The following is a 27,187-nucleotide window of genomic DNA, read 5'->3' as shown; positions in this document are numbered from 1 at the left end:
TAGCCTAACATTCTTTTCAGGGGTCCTCTGGATTTTATCTCACAGACTGATACGGAGACACTGTCATACTCTGGCTCTAATAGATTCAGGCACTGCATGAGCACAGAATCATGGTGGGTCAGACTACACATAGCGATGTCCACTAGGATCAATAAGCAATATGGAAGTGGGTTCTGGCCCGGTGAAAAAAAAGGCATGCCTGGTGGCACTAGGCAACGGAGAGAGTACTTTCTTGTCTGTTTCACATGTAAATGTACAAAATAAACATGTCACATTACACTATTTAAAGATTTACCACTTCTTAAAATGCACTCATCTGGAAGACCTGCAGCTGAACCGCTGATTCTGATCGGTGTGGTTCAAATGCGTGTTTCAACGAGAAAAATAGATACAGTATCATAAAAAAGACAAAACAAACAGATTTGTCATTGTAATATTGTTTATAAAACTACTAAAAACACAATATGTTCTCATTTTATGTGTGTGTTATTTTGACCAACGGTCATCAGAAAGCGTTTTCATTTTCACATTCAGCAGAATTCAGTAGTTTTGACACTAAATACAACAAAGTCGCACCATTTTTACTAGAATGGAGTACAACATGTTTATAATCATATTTAGTAGTGTGGAACTCACAATAATCACAAACACAACATGCCACAGTTCTATATTTGTTTATTAAACAGTGCAGTACATGCACATTAGTTCACAAATAGCCAAGAAATACAAACTGCTATATTACAAACATACTATACGTAATCTATATGTGCAGCATTAATAATAATAACAAAGTATAATAATAATGAAAAAATGCAAAGCGGGGTGGACATTTCAGTATCCTGAGCACCCAGCACAATTAGATTTCATGTCCTAGGCTATTATTATTTTTTTATTTGTAGTTTCCCAGTGGAGAAACCGGCTCCTTAAGGACTTTCACATGAATATCTAAATGTAATGAGCTTCACGGTGGTGCGATGCACATCAACGCTGGAACTGTGGTACGAGTTATTCGTTCCGACTCCCACCGCCTGCTGCACTACACACATTTAAGTCTTTTCTCATCCCATCAAACTTCATCAATACTTGTTAAGCTCCGCCTCCACGAGCGTAGCAACATCACTCTCCATCTTAAGGTTAATCGCTCTTTCCATCATCCGGTGATAAAGCTTTATCTCCACAAGTGGGCGGAGCTGATCACTCCTTTCTTTTAGCCACTGCTCACGACTGATATGAACAATGAGATCGCTACTCGGTCCTTCCGCTCCGCCGCGGATCAGATCGGCCACGCCTTCTTTTATCGTTCGAATCTCATGCTCCATAAAGAGGGCGGGGCTTCTGTTTCTGCCCTGCCCAGTTTTGAGAAGTTTAATGCAATGAGAAGCAGGAAGGAAGTTGCACAAAGTATCCAGGAAACGAAGCAAGCCGAGATGATCGCTGCAAGGTAAAGGACAGGAAACGTCATTCAGGGATATGTTAACTTACAGTCAGAAAAATTCATGGTTTAGTTTGTATGATTAAAATAAAAATAAAAACCTGCAGTAGATATCCAGTACTCCGCTGAAGGAGCTGCAGGCTTTCCAGTAGAAAAGCACGGTGCCGGACAGTTGTGTGGAATTGCTCAGCATATAACGAGGATTGATTTTTATTCGTTTAGCTCTGAATTTCTCCTCCAAAAAGCCTGATACGTCCGCGACGGTGTGATCAGTACTTACAATGTTAAAACTCCAACACTCGAACGCTACCATCAGACTCAGCAGATCTTCTCTGGATTCATCTAAACAGTGATAACAGAAATCAGAGCTGCATTCTGCTAGGTGACGTATCACAACCTCCAGCACACATGATGATGTTTACTGTGGACGTATTAACACCTGCAGGTTGTCTTGCTCTGGTTAGTGTTAACAGTTAATAATACCAACATCACATATAATAACGGAGTAGCACGCATTACCCGAGTCAATGCTGCAGTCCTCGAAGAGACGCGGCTGAAATTTCCCCTCCAGTGCACCCTGTAAATCTAAATTGATCAATTGGCAATGCCGAGATGCACTTCCTGCTTCCTTGGTAGAAAAGCACAGCAGAACAGAGCATTTAACGGGGTCGAAGGTCAATAATGGGGCAAGATCAGTGACGAGAAGTACGGCTGGACCACCAGGAAACTTGCTTCTTTTAGCATTCGGAGGTCCAGGAGGCACAGGGGTCAGGGGTTCAGGGTAGCACACGATTTTATTCACACTTTCAACCATAGGGGGCGTGGCTATGACAGCAGCGATCATGTGTTCAGGTTCCGTCCTGAGAGACAAACCAGGTGGGAGGAAAAGAAACATAAAGAGAGGAGTAGCTGAAAACACCTGCAGCATGAAACACAGAAAAATGAGTTCTTTGTTCAAAATCAAATCTTAAGATTATTGTTGGTATATAAATAGCATTATTATATAAATAAGTTTTTAAAAATGGTTACGAGACAAACTTATAACAGAATAAAACAGTACAGAAAAGAGACGCGAGACGACGTCACTGTACGAGATAAAATCATCTGAGAATTAATTAATTGACATCACAATCGACTAAAGAAAAAGAAAAGACAGACATCAGAACAGATTACTGAATAGATTAGATTAGAACAGAAGACTACCACATGAGGTGAAGTTTAGAGTAGAATAGAAATAGAACAGAGTGACTATCAGAAGTTTTATCACAGTTAGAGAGAGAGAGAGAGAGAGAGAGAGAGAGACTTTCAGTCTGTTCCCATAGAAACCAGATTGGAGGATGTTTTGAAGGACAGATATCTGAAGCACATGAACACACACTCCTCCGTTTCAGTGTGATATCTGTTCGTTCAGTGCAGTCTCTTCTCTTAAACACGGCCTCCTCATGTATTTCTCCTTCACTTCCCTCCGAGTACGTGAGGATAAGAAAGGGAGGACTCGAGGCCGATTGTGTTTGAGAATTGAGACGTCCTTGTTCAGGGGGGCGTGTCGTGAACCAGCTGTATCACCCGTCACTGGGTGTAACACACGCGAACATTACACACTAAATTAACATCACTGGAAATGTTCACTGATTTTTATCCGTTGAAAGATTTTTATTTGGACCCATTGTTTCTGTTTTATAACGTGACACGCTGTTTTTTTGTCTTAATAACTTTGTGTGTGTGTGTGTGAGAGAGAGAGAGAGAGAGAGAGAGAGAGAGAGAGAGAGAGAAAGAGAGAGAGAAAGAGAGAGCAGAGAGGCTGTTAAAGGAACGACTGTTTATAGCTGCTATAACGTAAGAACTGGTTTCATAACATTAATGTAACTATAAATGGATAAAAAAGCATGATGTGCCGTTCTTTAATTGACGGAATATTGTTAGCATTGACAAGTTGCTGTGGTGTAAGAGGAATAAAACTTTCAGGGATGTGCAGTTATAGGAAAGTAATGAACGTTGGCGTGGTAACAGTAACTCCGCTGCATCACACCACCCTGCTGTTGATTATTTTCCTGTAAATGCACACCACAATGTTTTATTACTTACATAATAATAATAATAATAATGATAATAATGATAATAATGATGATGATAATAATAATAATAATAATAATAATAATAATAATAATAATGATAATAATAATAATAATGATGATGATAATAATAATAATAATAATAATAATAATAATAATAATAATAATGATGATAATAATAAGCTCTTTGATATGCATTCGATATTTAATATGCAATGTATTATTATTATTATTATTAGACTGATTATTATACATTTGATTGGTCTGTGCTAAAAGTGCGCCGAACGCGAGCCTTTGGCCGATGACTCTGTGCCAGACTCTCTCCACTTTCGGGTGACTCGCATCCGAATTCACTTCCATCCTTACACGTGGAGTGCACTCGTCCTCCTCGCTCTGTTCATCATCCAACAGAGACACCAGTCCTTCCTGTAACGCAATAAAGGAATACAGGCTGTATACAGATATATATCCTGCACATTGCACTGTACACACTGCGTACTACACACTATTCCCACTACTACAGTACAGTATGTGAGTATGAAGGGTGAAGGGTTGAAGGACTGAAGGGTTTTAATAATTCATGTATAAACACACTTATCGCTTGTGTATTATGTGAAACGTGTGACTAGACGTGCTCCATAACTGGAATGTTGTCTGAGACAAAAAGGTTGATATAAAAGTGTGAAATAAAATAAAAAGACCTGCAGTGCAGGAGGTGCGACGTGCTTCCTGTCCGATAAAAGGTCATGCAGAGCCGATACACACTGCTGGATGACGTGGTCTTTAACACGCAGGTCTCTCTGGAGGTCATGGAGGAAGGTCAAGCCGCTCTGATACACACACACGCACAGGGTTATTTATTTTATTATGACTTCAAACAACACCAGACGTTCACAGCTTACACGTGGAACACCTGAGCGACGTGAATCAGCCGTCAGTCACGTGTCCCAGTACGTGTGCTCAGCTGAAACAGAAATCACAACAAAGAAACCCTAATAAGGTAGGAAAGTGTTAAAAAATAAGTTTCGAACCTGCAGTCTGGCCTCTAGAGCGTCAATCGTCAATCTGATGTTCTCTTCTGCCGTCTCGCACCGATTTACGTCTTCGCTCTCCGTTCTTCTGCACTATACACAAACACACGTTATTTTCCCGCTGCACTGCATTTCACTCATCACTGCATTGTCGTCGTGTCGCACTCAAATGCAATCACTGTCCAGTCACAACCTGAAGCCATTACCCACATCTATTACAAGTAAAAGAACCTCAAGAACTGATTATTATTCAACATGAAGAAAAGAAAAAGTGAGGAGACGATGATGGTAACTGACGGAGTAACGGACGCCACAGAGATCCGTGAGGAGGAACCTCCCTAGGATTTCGTCTGCCGAGTCGATTTCCTCGAAAAGCAGCAACATCTGCTCGAACCCTGCACCAACAAAATCGTCCACAAGCAAAAGGCACACATCTGTCCAACATGCAGCCACCTGGGGGGAAAAATAAGGATCACTTTATATTACATCTTTCATCAATGAGAAAACGGACCGGACGAGTTCCTATAGGATCTGTCGGTCAAAATCCTCAAAAGACACGTGGAATACGAGTCTCCACTTTAAAACCAATCGGGACGCCTGAAGGGAGCTTGGTCACGGCTGGAGTCCTTTCAGTTAGGTTTCATGTGAGCTCAGAGTATTTAGAGCTTTAAAAGGATATTGTCAGCAGGGGCACTACCATGGCATGGCATGATGCAATATGTAGGCTAGAAGAGGCAACGTTACCTCAATTCCCAGAGTCGACGTCTAAAGGCGCCTCGATGCCTCGTCTTAACACGTCCTTTTATTTAGGGTTGATGTGAATGGTATCAGGCATCATGTTTACTTCAGCTTCAAAACCAACATCCAAAACCAGGTGATGTGCTGATGAAGAGACGATCTGGACGTATCGAGTAACATTAAAATCACTTAAAGCTCTTAAACGTAAAACTCAGTATAAGTTGTTCAGTGCTAGTTTCACACAGCAGCAACCAACATCAACACGATGCGAAGTGGAAGCTGATGCTGACATGAGGAGTGTTTTACTCAGCTGTTTATGTGTTAAATATCAGCCATGAAAATTGGCACTTGGACTACAACGCTTATTGTTTATAACGCCGGTGAGCTGATCTGCTTAGCTGAAGTGTTTTAGCTAGCTTGTTAGCCTGGATGGAATAGCGTTTTAATGGAGAAGAGCGTTTTTTGTTCTTTTTTTTTTTAAACACTATTTGAATCAGCGAAATCACAATTGCACAAAATTGTTCTGCACGCTCTTTTGCAGTGATGTCTGTTGGTAAATTAGACCTTTTAGCTGTACTCGTCTTCGACGCATGTGAATGGAAGAGCGCTTTGGCTGAACGTGCGTCATGATGACGTGTCTCGGCGCAAATCTGCGGTAACTTTAAAAACTGCAAGCTCCTGCGAATATTTCAGTTTGCTTGATTTTGTGTTCATTTCTGCGATTGAACAATCCTGGAGGGACGGACTAATCATCAAGAACAGGGTTAGGGTTAGGGTCAGTACACCTAGGATTGTTTGTAGACATTTTTTTTCTCAACTCGTAGTAAATTTAATATTAAAAATGTGTTACCAGGTTATCTTTATTGTAGGAAGATGCTGTAGTTCCTTCTCTTGATATTTTCACAGAACACAGTTTGCAATCTGTTTTGACTGCCATCGTTTATCGTTAAATACGTCCAGATCGCAGTCCATTGGCGCGACGCCATCACGTAGTACCACCTGGGATCGGATGTTGGCGTTGGAGGTAAGATTTTAATTGGTATTTTCAAAGCTCAGACTGAAATTTAACATTCAACACCATCTGTAATGTTATGTGTGGAACTTCTTTCACCGCTTCTTCATTTGAGGCAATGTTTTTGTTTTTCTGGAAGAAGAACCATTACATTAAAGCTATATTTCAATCATCTGTTATTAAAGAGTGTACGGAATCCCTAGAACCAGAGTTGAGATACCGTGGGATATGAGGTCTTTAATATACAACATGGCAAACCGTAAAAGCACCATAAATGTATGCCATTGCCTACCTTGAAGGTATCTTTCCACACGGCGCAGACGTTCCCATGCTCGAAAACAACAACGATGAGACAGCCGCTTCCTGTATGAACTGTTCGAATGCTTTGGGGCTCTTCATACGGCAGAAGACATACTTCTTCTGGAAGTCCATTTTCAAACCAAACCAACTGTTTCCTACATGTAGCAGCCACCAGAGTAGATCTCAGCGATCCATCTACTTCCATGGCTGAAAGCACCAGCATGCACCGCACAACCGAACTGTAAGCACTGGGTATAAGACAATCAGTGCTAAAAGTTCTTCCATCCTCTATGAAGTAAAGAACAGTTTTATCCTCCACTTCATTTTCCATCTGCTCTTCTGACATCTTTTGTGAACCAAGAATTGCTAAAGGTCTTTGAGGAAGGGGCAACTCGCCAAGAAAGCTGACCTTCACGCGTACCGGGACTTCCTTCACACTACCAGTTTCCGCGGACGTGTAGAAGACAACGTCATCGTGACTCCAGACCAAAGTGGGTCCGCGCAAAATCGAGACATCGTTGCGCATCTCATAAGGTAATGAAAATTCCACATGTAGCTTTGCGCTGGTCCTACTGCTCAAAGAGTAAAGCATGTACTTAAACCCATGAGATCCCTTCCTGTGAAGCTTCAACAAAATGCACAGGACTCTCTGCCTCGTTTTCACGTTCACGGCAGAAGTGCAACGAACGATGCTGACTGCTCTGGAGGCGTTTTCGTACATGGGGATTATTTCATCGTCTTTGTTTAAGAAGGTGCCAGAGTCTCGGTTGAACGACGTCCGCCAGAAGGTGATCTCAGAGGCTTTTGAGCTCGGATGCTTGCACTGAAAGATGACAAGGTCACCATGCAGCGTCACCATATGGACGCGCTGATCTGAGGCCATCTTTGTGATTAGATAGTGGCAGAAGTTGCCATGAGTCTCAACAGAAGAAAAGACAGCAGTAATACGTGCCAGAGGAGGTACGACATTAAACAGGGAGATGTGATAGAAGCTGGAGTTGTGAGAGGAGTTACAGCAGTTGTGACGGGTTTGGCAGGAACACAACAGAGACAGAAACTGCAAAATGAGTTGCGACAATTACAACTGGAGTATTGGAAGAAGATTTAACAGGTAAAACCGTAATTATGAAACTTTTCAAAAAGGGACGCAAGAACTTAGGAAGGAGATTAACCTTAGGTTCACACTAGCAAGTCACAAATCCAAAAAATTTTTATGCCCCAAAATGGATGAACCATAGTTTCATCTTATATATACGACCTCTCGTTAAATGTAAATGGAGACGTTACGAAGGGAAAATAAAGCTTGGAAGGAAGTAGCAGAGATCGCTGGTAATTTTGGTGTGTGTACGCAGCTAGTACAGATAGCTCGCTTTGCATGCCACAAATCAAATAACCAATTTTCTCACTGATTCCTGCATTATTTCATTTGCGTAGTTAGCTTTAGAGACTATATATAGCCACTACCACATGGGGTAAAAAACAATGGTGGTCAGGCCACGTCCACAAGCGACAAATCGTCTTATTAGTGCCAACACAAGCTGAAAGGAGTCGGAACAGAGACTTCCAGCCGCGAGACATCAGTTTTGAGTTGTGTATCGTTCTAACGAAACATCTGGAAGGATGTTTTTGGAATTTGTAACAGGAATTTCAGAAAGTTCAACAGTCGTGACAGAAGTTTGCAGAATTTCCACAGCTTTTCCCTTCAGTCTCGATGAAAGCTGTTCAAAAAAGAGGGAAATAAATTATAAGCTGGATAACAGTGTAAACAAAATACATCACTTCAGGAAATAATATTAGTTAGTGTACTGTATTGTATATATTGTACTGCAGTTGATGTTAAAAAAATATTGCCACCTTAAACATTTAAGAACATGGACAAATACCTGAAGAATAACTATATGTAACTGGTGTTTACACACAATACCTGAGTAAACTCGTGCCTCATTCCTGTCAGGAAACCATTCCCGCCAAAATATTTCCCCTCCGCATCCGTATTCCGTGACTTCCTCTCTCAAACCGTTCTCCGATTGGACAACGAAACTACTATCCAATCCTAGCTCAGGTGCCGGTATAGAGTGATCCAATCCGAGCGCAGGTTGGGCGGGGCTTGTTGGAATGGCGACAGTGAGCCACTGTTTAGTTTTTTTTCTCTCAGAAACCTGTTCTTAAAATTAGTCTATCTATCTATATACAAATATTTTAATCAAAATAAGTTTTACCTGCTTTAACATAAACGTCAAGACTAATCTTGACTCAGTATACCGCGTACACCCCGCCCCAAAACAAAAGTTTTTCCTTGGCTTCGCAGAGCCAAGATGGCGCCCATTAGGTTACAGTTTCAGAGAGTCAAAATGGCGGACAACGAGTTGCTGTTTCAGGAAACACCGCTGTTTTGCAGAATCTCGGATTAAACTAGTGACCGGTGTTGCCAGATTGGTTGGTTTAGTTTCAACATGAGCATAAATTACAGTTTAATTTAAAAATAAAACGGATTTTGAAATGTCATTTACAATGTTTATCATTGCACATTATTGAACTAAACATTATTATTAAATTTCCACTGTAACAAGCAATTATTGACTTATTTTCGTGGAGGTGTCACTGTTTTTTTTTTCTAATCATAATGAAAGTTAAACCCTTTAGTTAATAATTATTCTGGAATTCTGGCTTCCCATTGGTCAGAAGGTGTTGATTAATTTTCTAGCAATTGTGCACTATGTTACCGTTTCTGTAGAAATGTATAGAAATGTTCTACTGAAAATGTTATCCAAGAGTAAAAAAAGGGGGAGTTGTTAATACAGCGCAGGAGAAATCTGAGCGGTTAGCGAAATTGAACTCAGTCCAATCTGGCAACCCGGATGTGACCGTCAGTTCGAATAAACATGGCGGACGCAGCACAGCCTGAACCGCAGGTTCGAGTTAAATCAGGAAATTTCACTATCATCGGTTTTCTCTATATTTACAGCTCATAATAACCTGGTATTTTTGTTGTTGTTGTTGTTTTATCTTTTGAAGGATTTAGAGATCAAGATTCAGGAAACGCGTGAGAAGTTTAAAAATGATTTCGTTCAAGGTGAGTGTGTTTTAATGAGTTCAGTTCCTCCAAAGTTCCTCCAGACACACGACCGTCATCCTGATCATCCTGATCATCCAGTACATTCATTCATCTTAAAGTGCAGAGTAATCTCAGAATCTGTATAACTAACTACAAGTGTCTGAGTGCACTAATCTGTGCCTGCGTCCTAAATGGCACCCTGAAGCCTAGTGCCCTACACAGGGTGTATAACTAGGGAACAGGAATCTTAATCTGTCGCCTTGGACAGATAGTAGTGTGGGTGCCATTACTTTTCACGCACCTAAATGGCAAGTGGATTCTTTTGTACAAGCTGTTATTCCACACTGTAATATCCACGTCACGACACGGTTCAGAGGCAGCGTGGGATAAGAAATAGATTTTTATGATATGGGAAGGAATGTTTATCACTGCTATAACGTACGAACAGGAAGTCACTCGTCTCTCGGGCGTTCCACGACAATAAATCTAACTCTAAATACATAACATGTGGTTATATGAAAATAATTCACTTCGGGAGGGACAGCGGCAGTCCGCATGTGCGTAGTCCCACATCACACCCCCTGAGGTGCGTTATTTTCAGATATAACGGCGCGGTCTGGAGGGCGGCGTTCCTTTCATATCGCCTATACCAGTTCCTTGTGTTCAGACTCGGGTTACACACATGTGCAAGTCAATTCTCTGTTTATTTGCACCGCATCCTCGCCGTGACGCCAGAATTCGTGATAGAAAATACGTTCTGAAGAAGGAAACAGTGTTTTTTTTTTTTTCTTTCGTTCTTTGCTGTCAGATGTAATACAGTGCAACTTTAAAGCAAGGATCGGTTTAAAAATGAACATAATATGATCACATACGAACAGGAAGACCTAATAAACATCTAATAATCATCGTAGTACATTTTCAGTACACGTTGCTGACTGAATAGCTCGTAATGATCACGTTAATCACCGCAGCAGTTAGTGTAATTTCACAAAATATCTTCCGCACTCGATAGAATAGCACTTGATCCAGCACGTCTTGTTATTTTACGTGATGAACTAGAAGCTTCTAATTCTGATTTTTCTGAGTTAATAAAGTAATGCCAGAGTTTTGCTTAATTCAGACTAAAGAAAACGCGATCACGGTTTGAAGGATAATCTGACCGAGCACTCATCACTCAATATTAATTCATTAAAAGTGTTATATTTATGTGTGTTATATACTGTACAGTGAAACCCAAACCACTCTGTATACTGCACATAAAGTACACTACATAGTGTGTATTATATTAATTAGTGCTCCATATAGTGCACTTTATTTATGAATCCCAAATGTCGGTGTCTAATCTGTTAGTTTATGTCTGATACACTGGGAAATGTCTCTCAGCGGGACTTGTGGTGCACTGTGCAGGATGTAGAGAGCGATCTGTGTCACAGCCGGATATTAAAGTAGTTGAATGTAAATGTGGTGTGTTGGGAAGTGCAGAGACTTCGTTATTTGTTTAAGTGAGTCAGAGTTCAGTTCCTTCTTTACTTCCCCACCGTGCGTGTGTATAACTGTGTAATTAACGACCGGATATCAGTCCACGCTGATGCTGAACGGGTTTTACCTGCCATCTTCAAACTTTTACCGGAGTGCCTTCTTCACTTTCTGTTTTTGTTTGTTTTTGTTTTAAACTTTCACCCGGAAACATTTCTCAACAAGCGTCAATCAGTCAACACGACAAGCTCACTGTTGTTTAACCAGTTATAAACATTCTGTAATATCTCAATAGTAATAAATGTGCTGTACTAATCATTGGTAGTGGTTGTGGTATTAATGAAAATGTAATGAAGTGAACAAACACAAAGTTCTGTTCAAGCATTTAGTTTTTGTCTGTTTCAGACTCCATGCAGAAGTACGACAGCAGAGACGTGGAGCGACTGTTTAAAGACGACGCGCTGGTGGAAAGCTACCTCACGTGGAGGCAGTTCGTGGTGGAGGACACGCTGAAGATGATCGACGAGAGTTTTCAGTGGAGAAAAGAGTTTAATTTGAACGGTACGTCACGCTAACGTTCACGCTAAATAAACCCGGCGCTACAGTACAGCTTAACACCGCCTTTATTACAGCGCTGAAAGTTCAACACAACACAAGCTAGCAGTGAATTCTCTTCTTTTTTCCATCAAATGTTTTTTTTATAATTGTATTGTTTACAATGTTATTTTGTTGTGTTAAAATTTAGTTACTTGTGATGTTTTTACTTTATTTACTTATCTTATTTTTTTTGGTTACATGATTTACGTATCTTGTGGATTTTGTTTTTCAGTTTAGTTACTTTACTTAATGATGTTTTTGTTTACTTTAGTTGCTTGTTTTGTTGTTTTTGTTTATTTACTTAATGATGTTTTTGTTTACTTTGGTTGCTTATTTTGTTGTTTTTGTTTACTTTAGTTGCTTGTTTTGTTTTGTTGATAATTCTTTAGCTTTAGACTCATGGTTTGTAACTGTAAACACTTTGTTATTTATATAATGAGTAAACAGTGCAATAATGCAACGGCGTGTCGAATGTTTTGGGACAGATCTGACTGAAAGCAGTATTCCACGCTGGATGTTTGAAACCGGAGCTGTTTATCTTCACGGCTACGACAAAGAAGGCAACAAACTCTGTATGTGCACATCACCATGGTAACACCTAACAGTTATTACGGACGTTAGACACTAACATTTTGTTTATTTTGCACACATACACACACACACATATATAAATATATATATATAAACACGTTCTAACAGTCAGTTCCAGGATGCAGCTCGATATTTAGCTCAGTGTTGTTCAGATCCGTCTCTCTGAGGCGAGTCAGTGACGAGGCTGCCCGACTCGTGTCTGTGCCCCAAGATAAAGAAATCCCTTATTCTGGATAAATCTGTAATATCACATGAGGCTTAATCCCGTAATTGTGTTCAGAGGAAGTTTGGGGGTAAACACAGCACTGAAGTAAAGAGACTCGACTCTAGTGACGTGAGAAATAATAAAATGGCTGGCGAGTGATGTTTGTATTTTTCAGTCTGGTTCAAGGTGAAGCTTCACGTTAAAGACGCCAAGACGATTATGGACAAAAAGAAGTACGTGGCTTTCTGGCTGGAGCGCTACGTTAAGCGTGAACCCGGCATGCCTTTAACCGTCGTCTTCGACATGTCCGAATCCGGCCTCAGCAACATCGTAAGTGTTCATGTGATTTCAGCGCTGTTCCCAGACTCCAGGTCCGGGCAGGACAGACCGGTGCGTTAGGGGATTAACCTTTTAATCTGTAAACACTTCTAATCCTCACAGTGACGTGTCTCGTTCACAACTTCAAGGAGAATAAGACTGTTTAAAAAACAGATAAACCATCAGAAGTCTCCTTCAGTTAGTGAGGGGTAGGGCTAGTGGAATGTGGTCATGTATGGGGTGTCAGGAAAAGTAAAGGAGCTCCTATCATCAGTGTGTGTTATCACTGACATTCTGACGTAATCAGCACTTACCGGGATAAATAACTGACTTCAGTAATTTGCTGATTTAGTTTAATTTAGTAAAGTTAGATATTTTAGTTACACTGACCGAAGCCACACTTTGGTTTCAGAGCCACGTCTTCTATAAAATAAAATGAAACTCCTCTACAGGGTTTGTTGATAATGTAGTGTAGCACACTGCGCTGTCTGCCCTCTTCCACATACATCAGCTCCCTTTAATAAAACAGATTTAGATCCGTAATGAACCGTGCGGACGAGACGTCTTCATCTTCACTCCTCTCCAGCTGAAGAGTGTTCAGGAGAAGCGTTGGGGTGATCGTCTAACCTAAATCTAAATTTTTTACAGTATCATCATGTTATTTAATTTATATATAAACATGAATGCTTACGTAAGTATGTACTATAACATAATATATGAAATATCTGAACATGTCTCGGTATAAATGGTATATTTCTCTTATTTCCAACGTTTAAATTTTTTAAAATGTGATTAGTTTATATAATATTATTTAATCATCTTTTTGTTGTTGTTTTTATTTGCCAGTATTATCATCATTACCATTGTTGATGTTTTGTTTACTGTGTGTTGAGTCGCTTTAAGGATATTGTATGAAGGTAAAATAATAAACGTTGGGATTGGAGCGTGTTTGAGTGAAGTCCACTTCCAAGAACTGTTTTTCAACCCTGACACAGTCTCGTGTAAATCCTCCCTCTCACACTGTCCTACATATCGGTCCTAGTGATTACTCCACACTGAATCAGAGATCTCCCCGAGCAAGGACGTGAGGAAACTCCCCAAAACTCCAGAGGAGGTTCTCCTCACACCGGGAATTCAAATCAGTCTTCCTGTCTAACAATCCATCCGCGGAAGTGTTAGGACTGTGTAATCTCACCCGCTAATCAGTTCTTGGTAGTGAACTCTCAGACCCGTGTGTGTGTGTGTGTGTGTGTGTGTGTGTGTTGTGGTGAAAATCAAGCCAGGTCGAAGGTCACCATTTCAAAACGTTTACGCATGCTGTGATTACACCCTCTCACGCTTGTCCTTCTTTTCTTTGAGTTTTTTTTTTTATTATTACGAAACTTCATTTTAAACAGTGACTTATTGTAGATGGTACACGTAAGAAAACGTGATTGGAGACGGCGTATGTGTCTAGACGCCATGTTTACAAGCGGTACATTTGGATACGTATCTATTCCAGTCTGTTAAGTCTTCAGTGGTTTGTCTTTTTGTGTGCAGTGTGCTGAATTTGTTCTCCCGAACGCTGTGATTTTGTTTTTTGGTTTTTTTTATTTGCCGCTTTTCGGATTTTTGAAAAATCTCAAACACATCTTCACAATAATTAAATGTATTCGTAATATTATTATTATTTTAAAACCTTGCTTTAAGTCACTCATTTTCCATCGGTCCTAATATTTATTTATTTATTTATATTATTTATTTATTTATTTTTAACAGGATATGGACTTTGTGAAGTACATCATCAACTGCTTCAAAGTTTACTATCCCAAATTTTTGTGTAAGTGCGCTCACTTCTTCTCCTTCTAGTGTGTGTGTTTAATGACTCCGTGTCGTGCTGTTATAGGAAAATATTCAGCTTTGGGGTGATGAAGCGGAGGTGCTGTTGATTAATTTCCTGTAACGTCATGCCCTGATACGTAAAGTTTCAGCTTTAGCTCTGACTCACACTGGAGACTCCTTCCATAAATGTTACATAAACACCTCCTTACAGAAAATCAAAAACGACATGCATATACCGGTAACTGTTGCTATAGAAACAGTGATTATATTAGCACAACCTACTGTCAGAGCTGCTGTAATAGAAGCTGATTCAACACCTTCTGACCAATCAGAATCCAGTGTTCAACATCACTGTGGTAAAGTGATTTATACATCTCTGTATATTATTTACAGTGTATTTATATACAAGCGTGTGTGTTCTTCTGTTCCTAGCCAAAATGATCTTGTACGAGATGCCCTGGATTATGAACGGTAAGGATTTGAACTCTGTAAGGACACACTGATGTATAACGTGTCTTGGTGAGGGAAAGCTGATGAATTAGCGTGTACGTGTTACAGCTGCGTGGAAGATTGTTAAGACGTGGCTCGGCCCAGAGGCCATCAGCAAGCTGAAGTTCACCACCAAAAGCGAGGTCCAGATGTACATCGACGCCGAGCATCTGCCCCCGCACATGGGAGGGACGGTAAGCGCCGCAAAACAGCCAAACTTATATATTTATTTATAAGTAGGAAGTTTGTTAATAATTCAATTGGACGCCATTTTTTAAAACTCCATTCTGTGAAGCGTTACCACCACTATAGGTTAAGTTAACGACCATTAAAAAAGCACTGACACTGGAGACTCCTTTCCATAAAATTTTAATAAATCTCCTAATTTCACCAGATCAACAATTCTATATATCTTTTTCTTTGCTAAATAAATAAACAACACGTCTTTGACTGGTTTATTATTGGACTTGTGTGGAGTGTGTATCCTTTCCTAATCACCACTGAGATGTTATCAGCCTCGTTATGTGCAATAACATCCCTATATGTTTAATCATGCTTTTTTTTGGGGAAATATGTAAATATGCAGTAAATATTCAATATGCAAACGGAGTACTATGAATACAACTTAGTAAAAAAAACTTAGTAAAAGCTCCAAAAGCAGAAAAGAAACTGAAAGCAAAAACAGCGTGTGAACATCGTGGGTATTTCCACTACCTGGATTTCCCAGGGTTATACATTAAAGGAAAACTGTAATAGTGCAGTGAATACATCAGTACTCGTCCATAAATATTAACAGATTTTTGTGTGTGTTTAATAAAATTTTATTGTAAGGTCAAAAGTAATTGGACAACTGAATTATAAGCAGTCTCGTGGCGAGGTGTGGCCTGTTTCCTCGTTATTTCACGAGAAATTAAGGAGATAAAAGGTCTGGAGTTGATTCCAAGTGTTGAATACGGTCCAAAGAGGTCTCGATGCATGTGAAGGAGGTCATCATTAGGCTGAAAAAGCAAAACAAAACTAAGCTATCAGAGAGAGAGCAGAAAGTTTAGGAGAGGCGAATCAACAATCTGGTACATTCTTATAAAGAAGGGACGCACTGGTGAGTTCAGCCACACCTAAAGGCCTGGAAGGTCACGGAAGACAACTAAAGTTGATGATCGTAGAATTATTTCCTTATTGAAGAAAAACCCCTTCACAACATCTAGCCAAGTCAAGATCACTCTGGAGGAGGTAGGCGTGTCATTGTCAAAGTCTACAATCAAGAGACGCCTTCATGAATGTAAATACAGAGGGTTTACAGCAAGATGCAAACCACTGATAACTCTCAAGAACAGAAAGGCCAGATTAGACTTTGTTAAAAAACCTCTAAAAAGCCTGCTCAGATTGGACAGATGAAACCAAGATTGATTTGTACCAGAATGATGAGAAGAGAAGAGTATGGAGAAGGAGAGGAAGGGCTCATGATCCAAAGCACACCACATCATCTCTCAGACCTGGTGGAGGAGGTGTTATGGCGTGGGCATGTACGGCTCCCTGGTGTTTATTGACGATGTGACTGCTGATAGAAGGAGCAGGATGAGTTCTGAAGTGTATAGAGCTTTACTTTCTGCTCAGATTCCGTCAAATACTGCAAAACTGCGCTTTACAGTACAGATAGATAATGACCAAAAACATACGTGAAAACCACCCAAGAGAACACCCTCACCACTGTGAAGCCTGCTGGTAGTAGCATCAGGTTCAGACTTACCCTTGGCCTCTTGATACTTTCCCAGAATTTCATCCTGGACTTGTGTTCCTTGGTTTTCATGATGCTGCTTGTTAAGGCATGTTCACTAGCAAACTTTTTTTGTTCCAGAAGATCACGTGACACACGTGTAATTGCACACAGATCGAATCAATTCAACTAATTATCACTTATAATGGCCCCAGAACTAATTTAGGGGTTTCACAGTAACAGGAGTGTACACTCATGTAATCACAACTTTCAGTCATTTCACAGCTAGCGGTGACTTTAGCTAACTGTATTAGCACTAGCAAGTGAGACCAGCTCGCTGTTAAATAAAACACAGTAGTGTAAAATGACGGCTGTTTAAATTCAGGATTTGATGTGTCTTCCAGGACCAGTTTAAATACAGCTACCCGCCGCTTCCGGACGACGACTTCCAGTCTCCGATTTGTGAGAACGGACCAATCGTTAGCGAGGACGAGAGCGAGATCAAGGACACGGAGTCGGAGTGTAAAGAAAGTCTGGAGTCCAGCTTTAACACGGAAATAACCGTCAAGAGCAAGAAGGTAGAGATTACTCTGATTCTCTCGTTTCTCCTGTTTTTCACAATCACACACTTGGATTTTAATGTCTTAACTTTACTTCACCTTCATTTTCAATACGTCTCAAACACAAACACTGTCCTGAGAACGTTCACTAACTCGCTGTGTTTACATCCAAATGTTCATTCAAGTGACACGTAACGTTTTCTTATTCATTTATAGATTTTACAGCCGAAAGTGTTGACCTTCAGTCCGTATTCTGTTGTTTATTTATGTTATTTTATTTTTTGCAGAAAAATTTACCACAGTAGGTTTTTTTTTTTTTTTTTTAAATATAAATAAAAATTCAGTCTTTATGGGTTTATTTTTAAACATTTCTTGTATGTTTTAATACTCCAGTGGGAAGTGGCTGTTTGTTCCTAAATAACTGGATTAGCACTGACCAAACTTATTATTATTATTATTATTATTATTATTATTATTTGTTTATGGTTTATTCATCCATTAAAAACATGAAAATGTTAAAATAATAATAATAAAAGCAAATTCTAATAAAAAAGTAAGCTAAAAAAAACTATCAAACTAGCAAAGGTAATATATATTGTTATTTATTTACTTACTTATTTATCTTTCAATTTATCCAGCTATAGGTTTTTTTAAGTGTTCATAGGAATCATAAAGTGTATATTCCACTCCTGTCATGAATCCCTGAATTTATACATTCAGCTTCTACATTACAGTAATAGTTATTTATTATTATTATTATTATTATTTATTATTATTTATTATTATTATTAGTAGTAGTAGTAGTAGTATTGACACCAGTGTCAGTTTGAAGCCCAGTCACTTCAGTCGAAGCTGTGAAACAGGCGAGACCGGTTTAACACGGTGGTCTAAAACTCACTTCCTGTTCACGGTTTTTTAAGGAAGCTGGCGTCTAAAAGTTTCCCGTCCAGCACCAGCAGCTCTGTGTTAGCTCTGTGTTTACTGTGTTTACATGTTTACTGCCTTCTGATTGTTTCTGAAGGTCTTTTTCTGTTTGTGGTTTTGTCTCAGTTTTTGTCAGAAACCGGTCACATGATCTCGGTTTGTGAAAACAGTAGTCAGGCGCTTAAAAAAAAAAACAAAAAAAACCAACCTCCCGGACGTACCTCTATAATCTGAACTGTTAGTGTTAGTGTTTAGTCTCTTCATGATACACATTCATAAATGTGTTATTAAAACCTTTTAAACGCATTAAAACACGGACAGACTTCATTCATTTACTAACGGGCTCCACGCAGGACTCGCGTCTTTCTGGCTTGTTCTGATGTATGTGAAACCTGCAGAGTAATACGGAAGAGTGAGAGATATTCAGTGCAGGTAGACTGAGCACCGGCAGTGTGGTTTATTACACCCGAACGTCCCGTCATGAGCACTGACTGCACGTGCGAGTAAACACATCCGGAGAGCAGGCATTAAACTTGCACGTGTGTGTTTCTGCTCGATAACGATACAGTTATTACCTGATGAAAAGGTTTTAATAATGAAATAATTCTGCTTCAGGATCTCACAATGATTAAACAGCTTCTTAAGACTCTGGAAGTGCCTGCAACACCTCAGATGTAGAGGGCATTTAAAAAACACTTACACACACACACACACACACACACAGCAGTGTATGAACTTGCAAAGTAGCACGTTATTTGGGAACTCAGTGCCTCAGGATCTGGAGATTTAATATCACGGCATGTCTGTAAGAGAGGAACCGTTTCTGCGATAATAATCAGGCAGGTGCCAATATTTACTTATACCTTTTACACACACACACATTAAAGAAATGATTTCAGTGTTAAATATTTTGGAAATTAGTTTACAGAGTTGTTTTATCGAGAGTCGCTGTCATTATGTCACTTTACAATCTTTTATAAACCCTATTTATTGTTTTTATTTATTTTTTGATCATGTATACTTATGTTAACCGTATCGTCGCCATATTATTATTATTATTTTTATTATTATTAATAATAATACAGTAAATCATCACAGCCCTTAGTTTCATCACTCTTGTTCATGTTGTAAAGTTAATTTCTTCCTTTTTGTTTGTTTTAAAATAAGGACTTTTAATCTGGCGGAGGCGTTTGGCATCTCCCTCGCATCGCCGGCGTCCATCGTTTCACCCGGATGCTCCATATTGTGATGATTTCACTTTTCTGATTTTTTTTGCTTGTTGTTGCTTTCAGAGAATCTAAATCAGTTTAACGACGACGATTGAACGTGATTCAGTTTGATTTGTTTCTGGATTCGTTCACACTTCCTGTACTCACTCCTGACGTGGTGTTATGGATCATTTCTGCACAGAGTTATGAAGTATTTGTCCCGAGCATTTCATTAATCGGGGTGAAGTGTGTTCTCCGGAGCTGATCCATGTCACCGTGTTGTTCTTAACGTTGTGTAGCTCCTAGACATTTCTCCAGGTTCACCCCGTGCCATGTGTTTAATCCCTCTAACTGCCTGAAGGGACTTTAGAGGACCGCGGTCCTGTTACTGCCCTCCTGATGGGCATGTGCCTGTTAACTACCTAATGTTTTAAAGATGAAGACAAACAGAGAAGCTTGAAGAATATTATATAGATATATATATATATATATTTTTTAAACACTCCACTGACATTCCGTTTATTTTACTTTACAGTATCAGAAAGAAAGAGAAATGAAGGGTTTCTGCATTGAACTGACGATTAGTGCTAGACTTTAAACCTTGTTTCAGTATTCAGTTGTTTAAGTGTCCTTTTATTTCAGTTTCCTCTGGGAAACGCAGGCTGTGGGACGAGTCCGGGTTCTGTGTGTATAAACCCTAGTACAGACGTGTTCTGTGCTCCACTCCCATGTTTATGACCCCTTAAGCACTTCCACTAAATTATAAAGCTGCTGGTTAAATGATGAAGAAAGGGAATTTATGTTTGTTTTGTTTTTCATTTTAATTTCTTTCCATTTTTAATCTGACTTGGATGGAACTGATTTCTCATCTTCTTACTGTAATGAAACATGTTTCATTTCATTTCAAAAATACAGAAAGTATTTTTTTTACTTTTAAACATAAATTTTTTACTAATGCTTTATTTAATCAGTAACTTGTAAACTGCACTAATACGTTAGAGTTAATCTTGTAGTAGAGATGTTGTGTCTCCTTGTTTGGCGACTGACTGGAATCAAATAATATAATCAATAATAAATCCATGACATTTCAGAACTGAAGCGGCTCCTTTTTTTAATTCTTCATAAACTAACATGAAAATAAATAAACACAAAGATATAATGACATAAATATATAAATAATTATTACACAGACATTTGTTGCTCGTTGTAGGGGAGTGGCGCCTATTGGCTGATCAGTCCCGATGACCTTTAAACTTTCCCCTATGACACTATTTCTGTGTGCGTGTGTACGTGTGTGTGTGTGTGTGTGTGTGTGTGTGTGTGTGCGCATGTGTACACCCTCCCAACTATTACTTCTGTCTTACTTCTGTAATCTCTGGAAAATGCAAGTGTGAGTGTTCAGCACTTTTGGTTTGTGTCTTGTGACACACACATGACTCACGTGTGTGTGTGTGTGTGTGTCTGTGTGTGTGAAATCTTTTTCTGTTATTATATATCATTATTATTATTATTATTATTATGACTATTATTATTATTGCTATTATTATTATTATTCTTATTGATGCGTGAGGATAGATTGTCGTGCTAAAGCTGTAGGGATTTTTTGCTCCATGGCCAATTTCTTCACAACCGAATAAAATTCCTCACAAGACTTGGATGTGTTTCTTTCACTTTCTTACACCAGCTTGTTCTTGTTTGTGTTTTCAGGTGAATTTTGCAGAAGAATCAGACAGAACTGAAAGTTTGAGTCGCCTCAGAGGAGCCAGGAAACCTTTGACCACTTTTAAGGGCACTTTGCTGCACGTCAGGTAAGAAGCAGTGGCCGTGAAATGCAGTCTGGTGTACAGGTCTGAAAGGATGTGAGGAGAGCCCGCTGGGGGGCTGAGGAACTGAGTGTACAGGCTGCAGGGATGAGGAAAGATGTAGTGCACAGGATGTAGGCATGAAGATAGATGGGTAGTGTACGGAGTGTATGGAGAGGAGGTGGACAGGTGGAAGGTATGGAGAGGATGGGACAGGTGATAGAGACAGTGGGGTTGTGTATGGAGAGGAGTTGGACTGGTTGTAGGGATGGAGAGGATGGGGCAGGTGATAGAGACAGTGGGGTTGTGTATGGAGAGGAGTTGGACTGGTTGTAGGGATGGAGAGGATGGGGCAGGTGATAGAGACAGTGGGGTTGTGTATGGAGAGGAGTTGGACTGGTTGTAGGGATGGAGAGGATGGGGCAGGTGATAGAGACAGTGGGGTTGTGTATGGAGAGGAGTTGGACTGGTTGTAGGGATGGAGAGGATGGGGCAGGTGATAGAGACAGTGGGGTTGTGTATGGAGAGGAGTTGGACTGGTTGTAGGGATGGAGAGAGAGTGTATGGAGAGGATGGGGACAGGTGGAAGGTATGGAGAGGAGGTGGACAGGTTGAAGAGACAGTGGGGTAGTGTACAGACTGTAGTGGTGGATGGGTAGTGTATAAAGTGGTAGGGACTGAGGGATAGTGTACTTGGAGGTGATGGTGTACCTGGAGAAAGTGGACAGGTGGTAGGGATGGAGTGGTAGTGTAGAAAGAGGAAGTTGACAGATGGTAGAAACAGACAGATAGTGTACAGGTGGACAGGTGATAGTGACGATGGAGTAATATACACGGGTCAAGTTCTGTTTTTTAACCGCTTTCTAATATTCTTCTCTCACTCATCTTCCCCCTGGGTGACGCCCCCGGTCCCCACCGTAAGGGCATTACTGTATCAGCTCACGTAAAAAGATTGTTGGATGCAGGATTGAATCAACATGTCTGTAGACTTCAGCAGTACAACTTACCCAGAAGGCATTGCTCTGCAGCACACACTGGTACCCCATTGTCCCTGGTTGCCATGGATATTAAACATTCTAGGACTTAACGTTGTGGTCCTGGTCTTGAATTTCTCCAACTCCCGTCAACTGTCCTGTACAAGTGGAGAACAGATCTAGCAGTGATCAGGCAATCTGACGGGACTGTTCGGTAGGAACACTGAGAAGGAAGAAAAACCTTCTGTAAATCATGAAGCTGGGCTGGTTGTTTGGTGTGTGGAGTTAAAATGGTGCTTTATTTACACATCAGGGCAACATGTTGGTATTTGTTTAATACACAGAGTCCCATTGTTGAATAAAGTCCCCCTTCCAGGCCAACTCATTAGCATGAGCATGGATTTGTATAAAGCCTATTTTGGTCTTCCTCTTCTCTTGTTTCCTGAAGGAGGCTCTGATTCAGAAAGAGGAAAAGAATAGACAGTAAAGTTATTTATTTGTATTATAACTGTGTTTTTTTTAATCTCACTGGCAACTTTGTAGGTTCATCAGAAGTTTTCAGGAGGTTCACAGGCTTTAGCAGATTCACTTGATACCTCTGTTCACCTTTTTATCACACTATCGCACTATATCCCCAGTTTCTCCATGGAGAAGACCGGGTCCTGTCAAAACGGCAGGAAGTTATTGTTCAGCTTGGCTTTCAGGACATCAGTTGCCTGGTTGGAAATCCTGGGGTTGAGCAAGAGGGATGTACCCCGTCTTCCCCTGGAGCTCAGCCTGTATAATGCTGTCCTGCACGTTGCGTATCTTCATACTGTAGCTCTGTAACGGCTGCACATAGTCAGTGATGGAGCAAAAGTGGGATGGTTGCCAATCCCAGGAATTTGACAGAACAAAGCAGGCTCTAATTGACTGACTATCCTGTTTGTTTGGGTCTAACACACCAAGGTTTGTAGGTGTTAAACTTGGATGAACTCACTAGTTTCCTACATCAGCCAGGACATGAAGGCATCCTTTTCTTTGGGGATTTTTCATAGTGGGGGGGGGGGGGTAAGAGGTCTTTGGCAGTGGCTTTCAATGGGGCCCTCTATAATGGCACAACCCCAGGATAGTGCAGAACATAATCCACCAGGACCAGGAACCTCAACCAGGTGGTCAGCCTCCTCTTTCTCAGCATATTCCAGTTGTTGTGGGAATGTCAGTGTACTGTGATAGTTCTCTACAGAAGAAGAGAGAGTTTGTCCTACAGAAAGAGGACACGTTCTCACAGGCCTCCAGAGAGGACGGGGGCAGCCAGGGTGGAGAAGTGTGTCAGGGTGATGGCATTGCCCAAACCAGTGCTTCTGTCTTAACTCTATGGAAGGCACAGCTGGCCAGTAAGGGCTTTTCTCTCATCTCATAGAGGAAAACCCTTCATCCATGGGCATGTGCTCATACTGGGGTAGGACCTGAGAGATGTTCTTGGTACTCCTGCCACAAGGTGCTCTTTTGGTGCAGTTGATCCCAGAGAGGACCAGAGTCTAGCCAAGTCAGTGCTCCAGTATGAGTTTTATCAGGAGTGCTCAATCAGTTCATCAGACTTCCTGCATTTCTGACCTGCAGACATTCAGCAGAGCATCTGTCGTCATCTTGTGATTGTGCAGCTGATTCTGATTAAAACACCAACCTGGCCTTTAATTAGACCTGGGATGATTAGACATGGCACCACCTCAGGTGCATGTGCATTTCATCCGTGCAAGGAGCTGGCCATGGTGTTGAGCTTCCTCTGATGGCACTCCAGGCATGCAGGTACCTCTTCCTTGCAGATCCAGCATCTCAATGTAATATAGTCAGATGTTTAAACCAGATCGGAGGAACCAGGAAAACTCAGGTGAGCAGCTGGGCTCCAAATGGAGGCAAGGAGTTCAGAGCACAGTGATCAGACTTTAGGGTTCAGGAAAGAAGGGGTAGTGTACAAGGAGTGTGGAAGGCATTGCTGCGATCTGATGCAGTTTCATTTTCAAAGTGGTGGAAGCTGGTTGTAAACGTAAACAGGATCAAAAGTTCAAAGCTCTTTGTATTTCAAAACTAACTTTTCACTGAGTTTGTTTAGGAATGTGGATGGTTTGAGCCTCTGAATTTGAAACAGTCATTGTTACAGGGTTTGGTTAAGGGTGTTTATCTGTGCCCTTGCCTGTCATATTTTTCTTCTCATCTCATTTCCTTATTTTCTCTGAAATGCATGTTGTGTGTTTTAGGACCTAGGCGTCTCGTATTGCTCACCTTCACACTTTAACACTAGTCTGTGACGATAGGTACTGATAATGGTGCCCCATAGTGGCATTATTGAAACCAGACTAGTCCTGCTGTTCTAGAAGCATCCGCTTGTGAGAAGCAGAGCATCATGTGCACCACCTGCTGTTGGACCATCATCAGGAACACTGTTCTACATTTCTTGCCTGAAATACTTTGAAGTCACAGTAAATATAGCTTTTCCTCCACGACATGACGTGTAATTCGACGGAGTTTGTCTTTACAGGGGTATGACCTGAAGTTCATGACATTCATGGATGGGACAATGTGTTGGCCAATGCCCTGTCTGGGTCGTAAGTGTTTATATACATGTGAAGGACTTGTATTATATGGGTTCATATATGTTCTTTGGGCAGACGTAGGCTACATTTGAGCAACCTCCATAAGGGTGAGGGTTTTAGGTCTGCTGCACCTCTGTCTGGAGCGTTTTCTTCTTTTTTTTGGTATTTTTAAGTTTCAAAGTTTTTTTTTCTACATTGTTTCCTTCACCTGCAATCACCTGCTGGGAACATGCCACACCCAGTCTCGCTCTGCCTCTCTCTCTCTCTCTCTCTCTCTCCCTCTCTCTCTCTCTCTCTCCCTCTCTCTCTCCCTCTCTCTCTCCCTCCTTCTCCCTCTGTTGGATCTTGCATCTAGTCCTGCATCATCTGGATCTGCAGCCACCACAGGCTTTTTTCTTTCTTTTGTAGACACCTATTTTTTTATTATAACTTTATTATCTCCTTTATGTGTTTTCTCTTGACCCATGGCTGTAAACGCAGCTAATCAGCACATCAGCAAAGTAATCTAATCTTTTTTCTGCCTGTCTCTGCTTCAGTCCCGCTGAGGAACTCCGTTTCGGCTCCAGAGAAACGGAGAAGAAGTGTCTCATCATCCTGAACAACATCACCAAAAATCAAGTGGCGTTTAAGGTGAGGGTCTCGTGCAGACCTGCAGGGACGTCGGACCAGCCTGAGGATTTTTCAGTGTTTACGACGTGATACCTAAACTTACATTTTTTACATTTTGTTTACAGGTACGAACGACAGCGCCGGAAAAATACCGCGTTAAGCCAAGCAGTAGCACCTGTGAGCCTGGAGCCAACGTAGACATTTTAGTTTCGTTACACGGAGGTACAATACTCATATACAGACACTTTCCACTGCAGGACGTCCGTGAGAGAAACTCTCTCAACCTTCATTAGTTACTCTCTAACCTCGTGTGTGTGTGTGTGTGTGTGTGTGTGTGTGTGTGTGTGTGTGTGTGTGTGTAGGCTTCCAGGCATCTCCTCAGGACCGGTTCTTGATCATGGCAGCCGAGATGGAACCAAACGCTGGAACTTCAGATCTTTCTCAGTTCTGGAAAGAAGTATCGAAATCAAAAATCATGGAGCACAGGTGATTAAACCCAAACACTTCACTCATATTTTCCTTTAAGCCTCTACCTTTAGGTCTTTGGTGCTTTTTCGTGTATTAGACCTGTACTAGTGAAGACCTGTGAGTTGTATTAGTTATGTGATAACTGATGAACACCTCTGCTCTCCTACAGGCTTCGGTGTCACGTTCTCGAGCCTCCGAAATCTATATTGAGCAGTTCAAATGAAAGCATTTCTGTAACTTCTACCAGCGACGCACATGATCTACAGACAGCGGTAAGTGAACACGTCTGGCCTCGTGTATTAGCCAGATTTGAGCAAACTTATTCCTAAATCATTTATATTTACAAGAATGTGGTGTTCATTCAGTTACTTTAGGGAAAACACCTTGATATCCTACATGTCACTCCTGAGTTTGTAAAATCTTCCATATTCTGTGAACCTCGATCGATCGTTACTGACGCTTCTACAATATCAATAAAAACACTGATGATTAAAAGATGTTTATTTGATGCCTTTCCTGTGTGCCGTCCAGCTAACGCGGATCATGACCACTACCTCGCGTCTGGAACAGAAACTGGAGATGTGTTTATGGGTGCAGAAGGTTCTTCTCGTCATGGTTTCAGTCCTGATGGCTTTCAGTTTCTCCACCATGTATTCACTGTGGAGATCGTAGACTGGACACATTTCCAGCACATAAATAAAATACACGACCAATAAGCTGCTGAGGATCAGAGGATCCGTACGACGTCATCGGCTCACAGCTGCCTCTGTCCTAACTGAGCGGAGAACTTCCTTGTATGATCGAGACTTCATCAGTTCCTTGTTAGTAATAATGTTATTAATAATGTATTTTTTATGACTTATCATGAAATGTTTAATTTATAACAGATGCAGCGTAGCTTGTATAGTAATTGTTAAGCGACATCATTTTGTGATCCATTGTATAAATCAAAGAAGCAGGTTTGTATATATATAAATTTAAAAAATAAATCTTTTTAACTGCCATTGCCTGTTTGCGAAGTTTAATTTATATTTTAATATATTAGTAATTGCACGCAGGCATGCTGTATTTGTTATATGTAAATATAAAATATTTGTGAAGCACGGTGGTGGCAGTGTTGCGGTGAGAGTTGACCTTGACCTGTTGGTTGCTTCTCTGATTAATCCTCTGTCCACATGCAGTTTATTTACGTGTGTAAGTTTCATTTGTACACTGGGA

At 40.6% G+C, this 27,187-nt stretch overlaps 2 protein-coding genes across 2 annotated transcripts; one reads left to right on the top strand and one right to left on the bottom strand.

Annotated features, from left to right (window-relative positions):
* Nucleotides 1-590: 590 nt before the first annotated feature.
* Nucleotides 591-8,096, bottom strand: fancb (FA complementation group B). Its single transcript, XM_053627812.1, has 8 exons — nt 6,578-8,096; nt 4,833-4,988; nt 4,536-4,628; nt 4,206-4,334; nt 3,758-3,930; nt 1,952-2,292; nt 1,534-1,774; nt 591-1,434 (listed from the first exon to the last, which is right to left on the bottom strand). The coding sequence occupies exons 1-8, from the start codon at nt 7,466-7,468 to the stop codon at nt 1,077-1,079; spliced, it is 2,382 nt and encodes a 793-aa protein (XP_053483787.1). The 5' UTR covers nt 7,469-8,096; the 3' UTR covers nt 591-1,076.
* Nucleotides 8,097-9,440: 1,344 nt separating this feature from the next.
* Nucleotides 9,441-26,973, top strand: mospd2 (motile sperm domain containing 2). Its single transcript, XM_053627813.1, has 15 exons — nt 9,441-9,497; nt 9,601-9,658; nt 11,522-11,677; nt 12,199-12,285; nt 12,685-12,839; nt 14,586-14,646; nt 15,081-15,119; nt 15,207-15,331; nt 17,256-17,429; nt 21,251-21,351; nt 25,429-25,522; nt 25,627-25,723; nt 25,864-25,987; nt 26,139-26,241; nt 26,501-26,973. Exons 1-15 carry the CDS (start codon nt 9,468-9,470, stop codon nt 26,639-26,641), a joined length of 1,545 nt encoding a protein of 514 aa, XP_053483788.1. The 5' UTR covers nt 9,441-9,467; the 3' UTR covers nt 26,642-26,973.
* Nucleotides 26,974-27,187: the final 214 nt, after the last annotated feature.

Source organism: Ictalurus furcatus, chromosome 6 (genome assembly GCF_023375685.1).
Source record: "Ictalurus furcatus strain D&B chromosome 6, Billie_1.0, whole genome shotgun sequence".
Taxonomy (NCBI): domain Eukaryota; kingdom Metazoa; phylum Chordata; class Actinopteri; order Siluriformes; family Ictaluridae; genus Ictalurus; species Ictalurus furcatus.
Note: the sequence above shows the minus strand (reverse complement) of the source record. Positions and strands in the feature narration are given on the sequence as shown.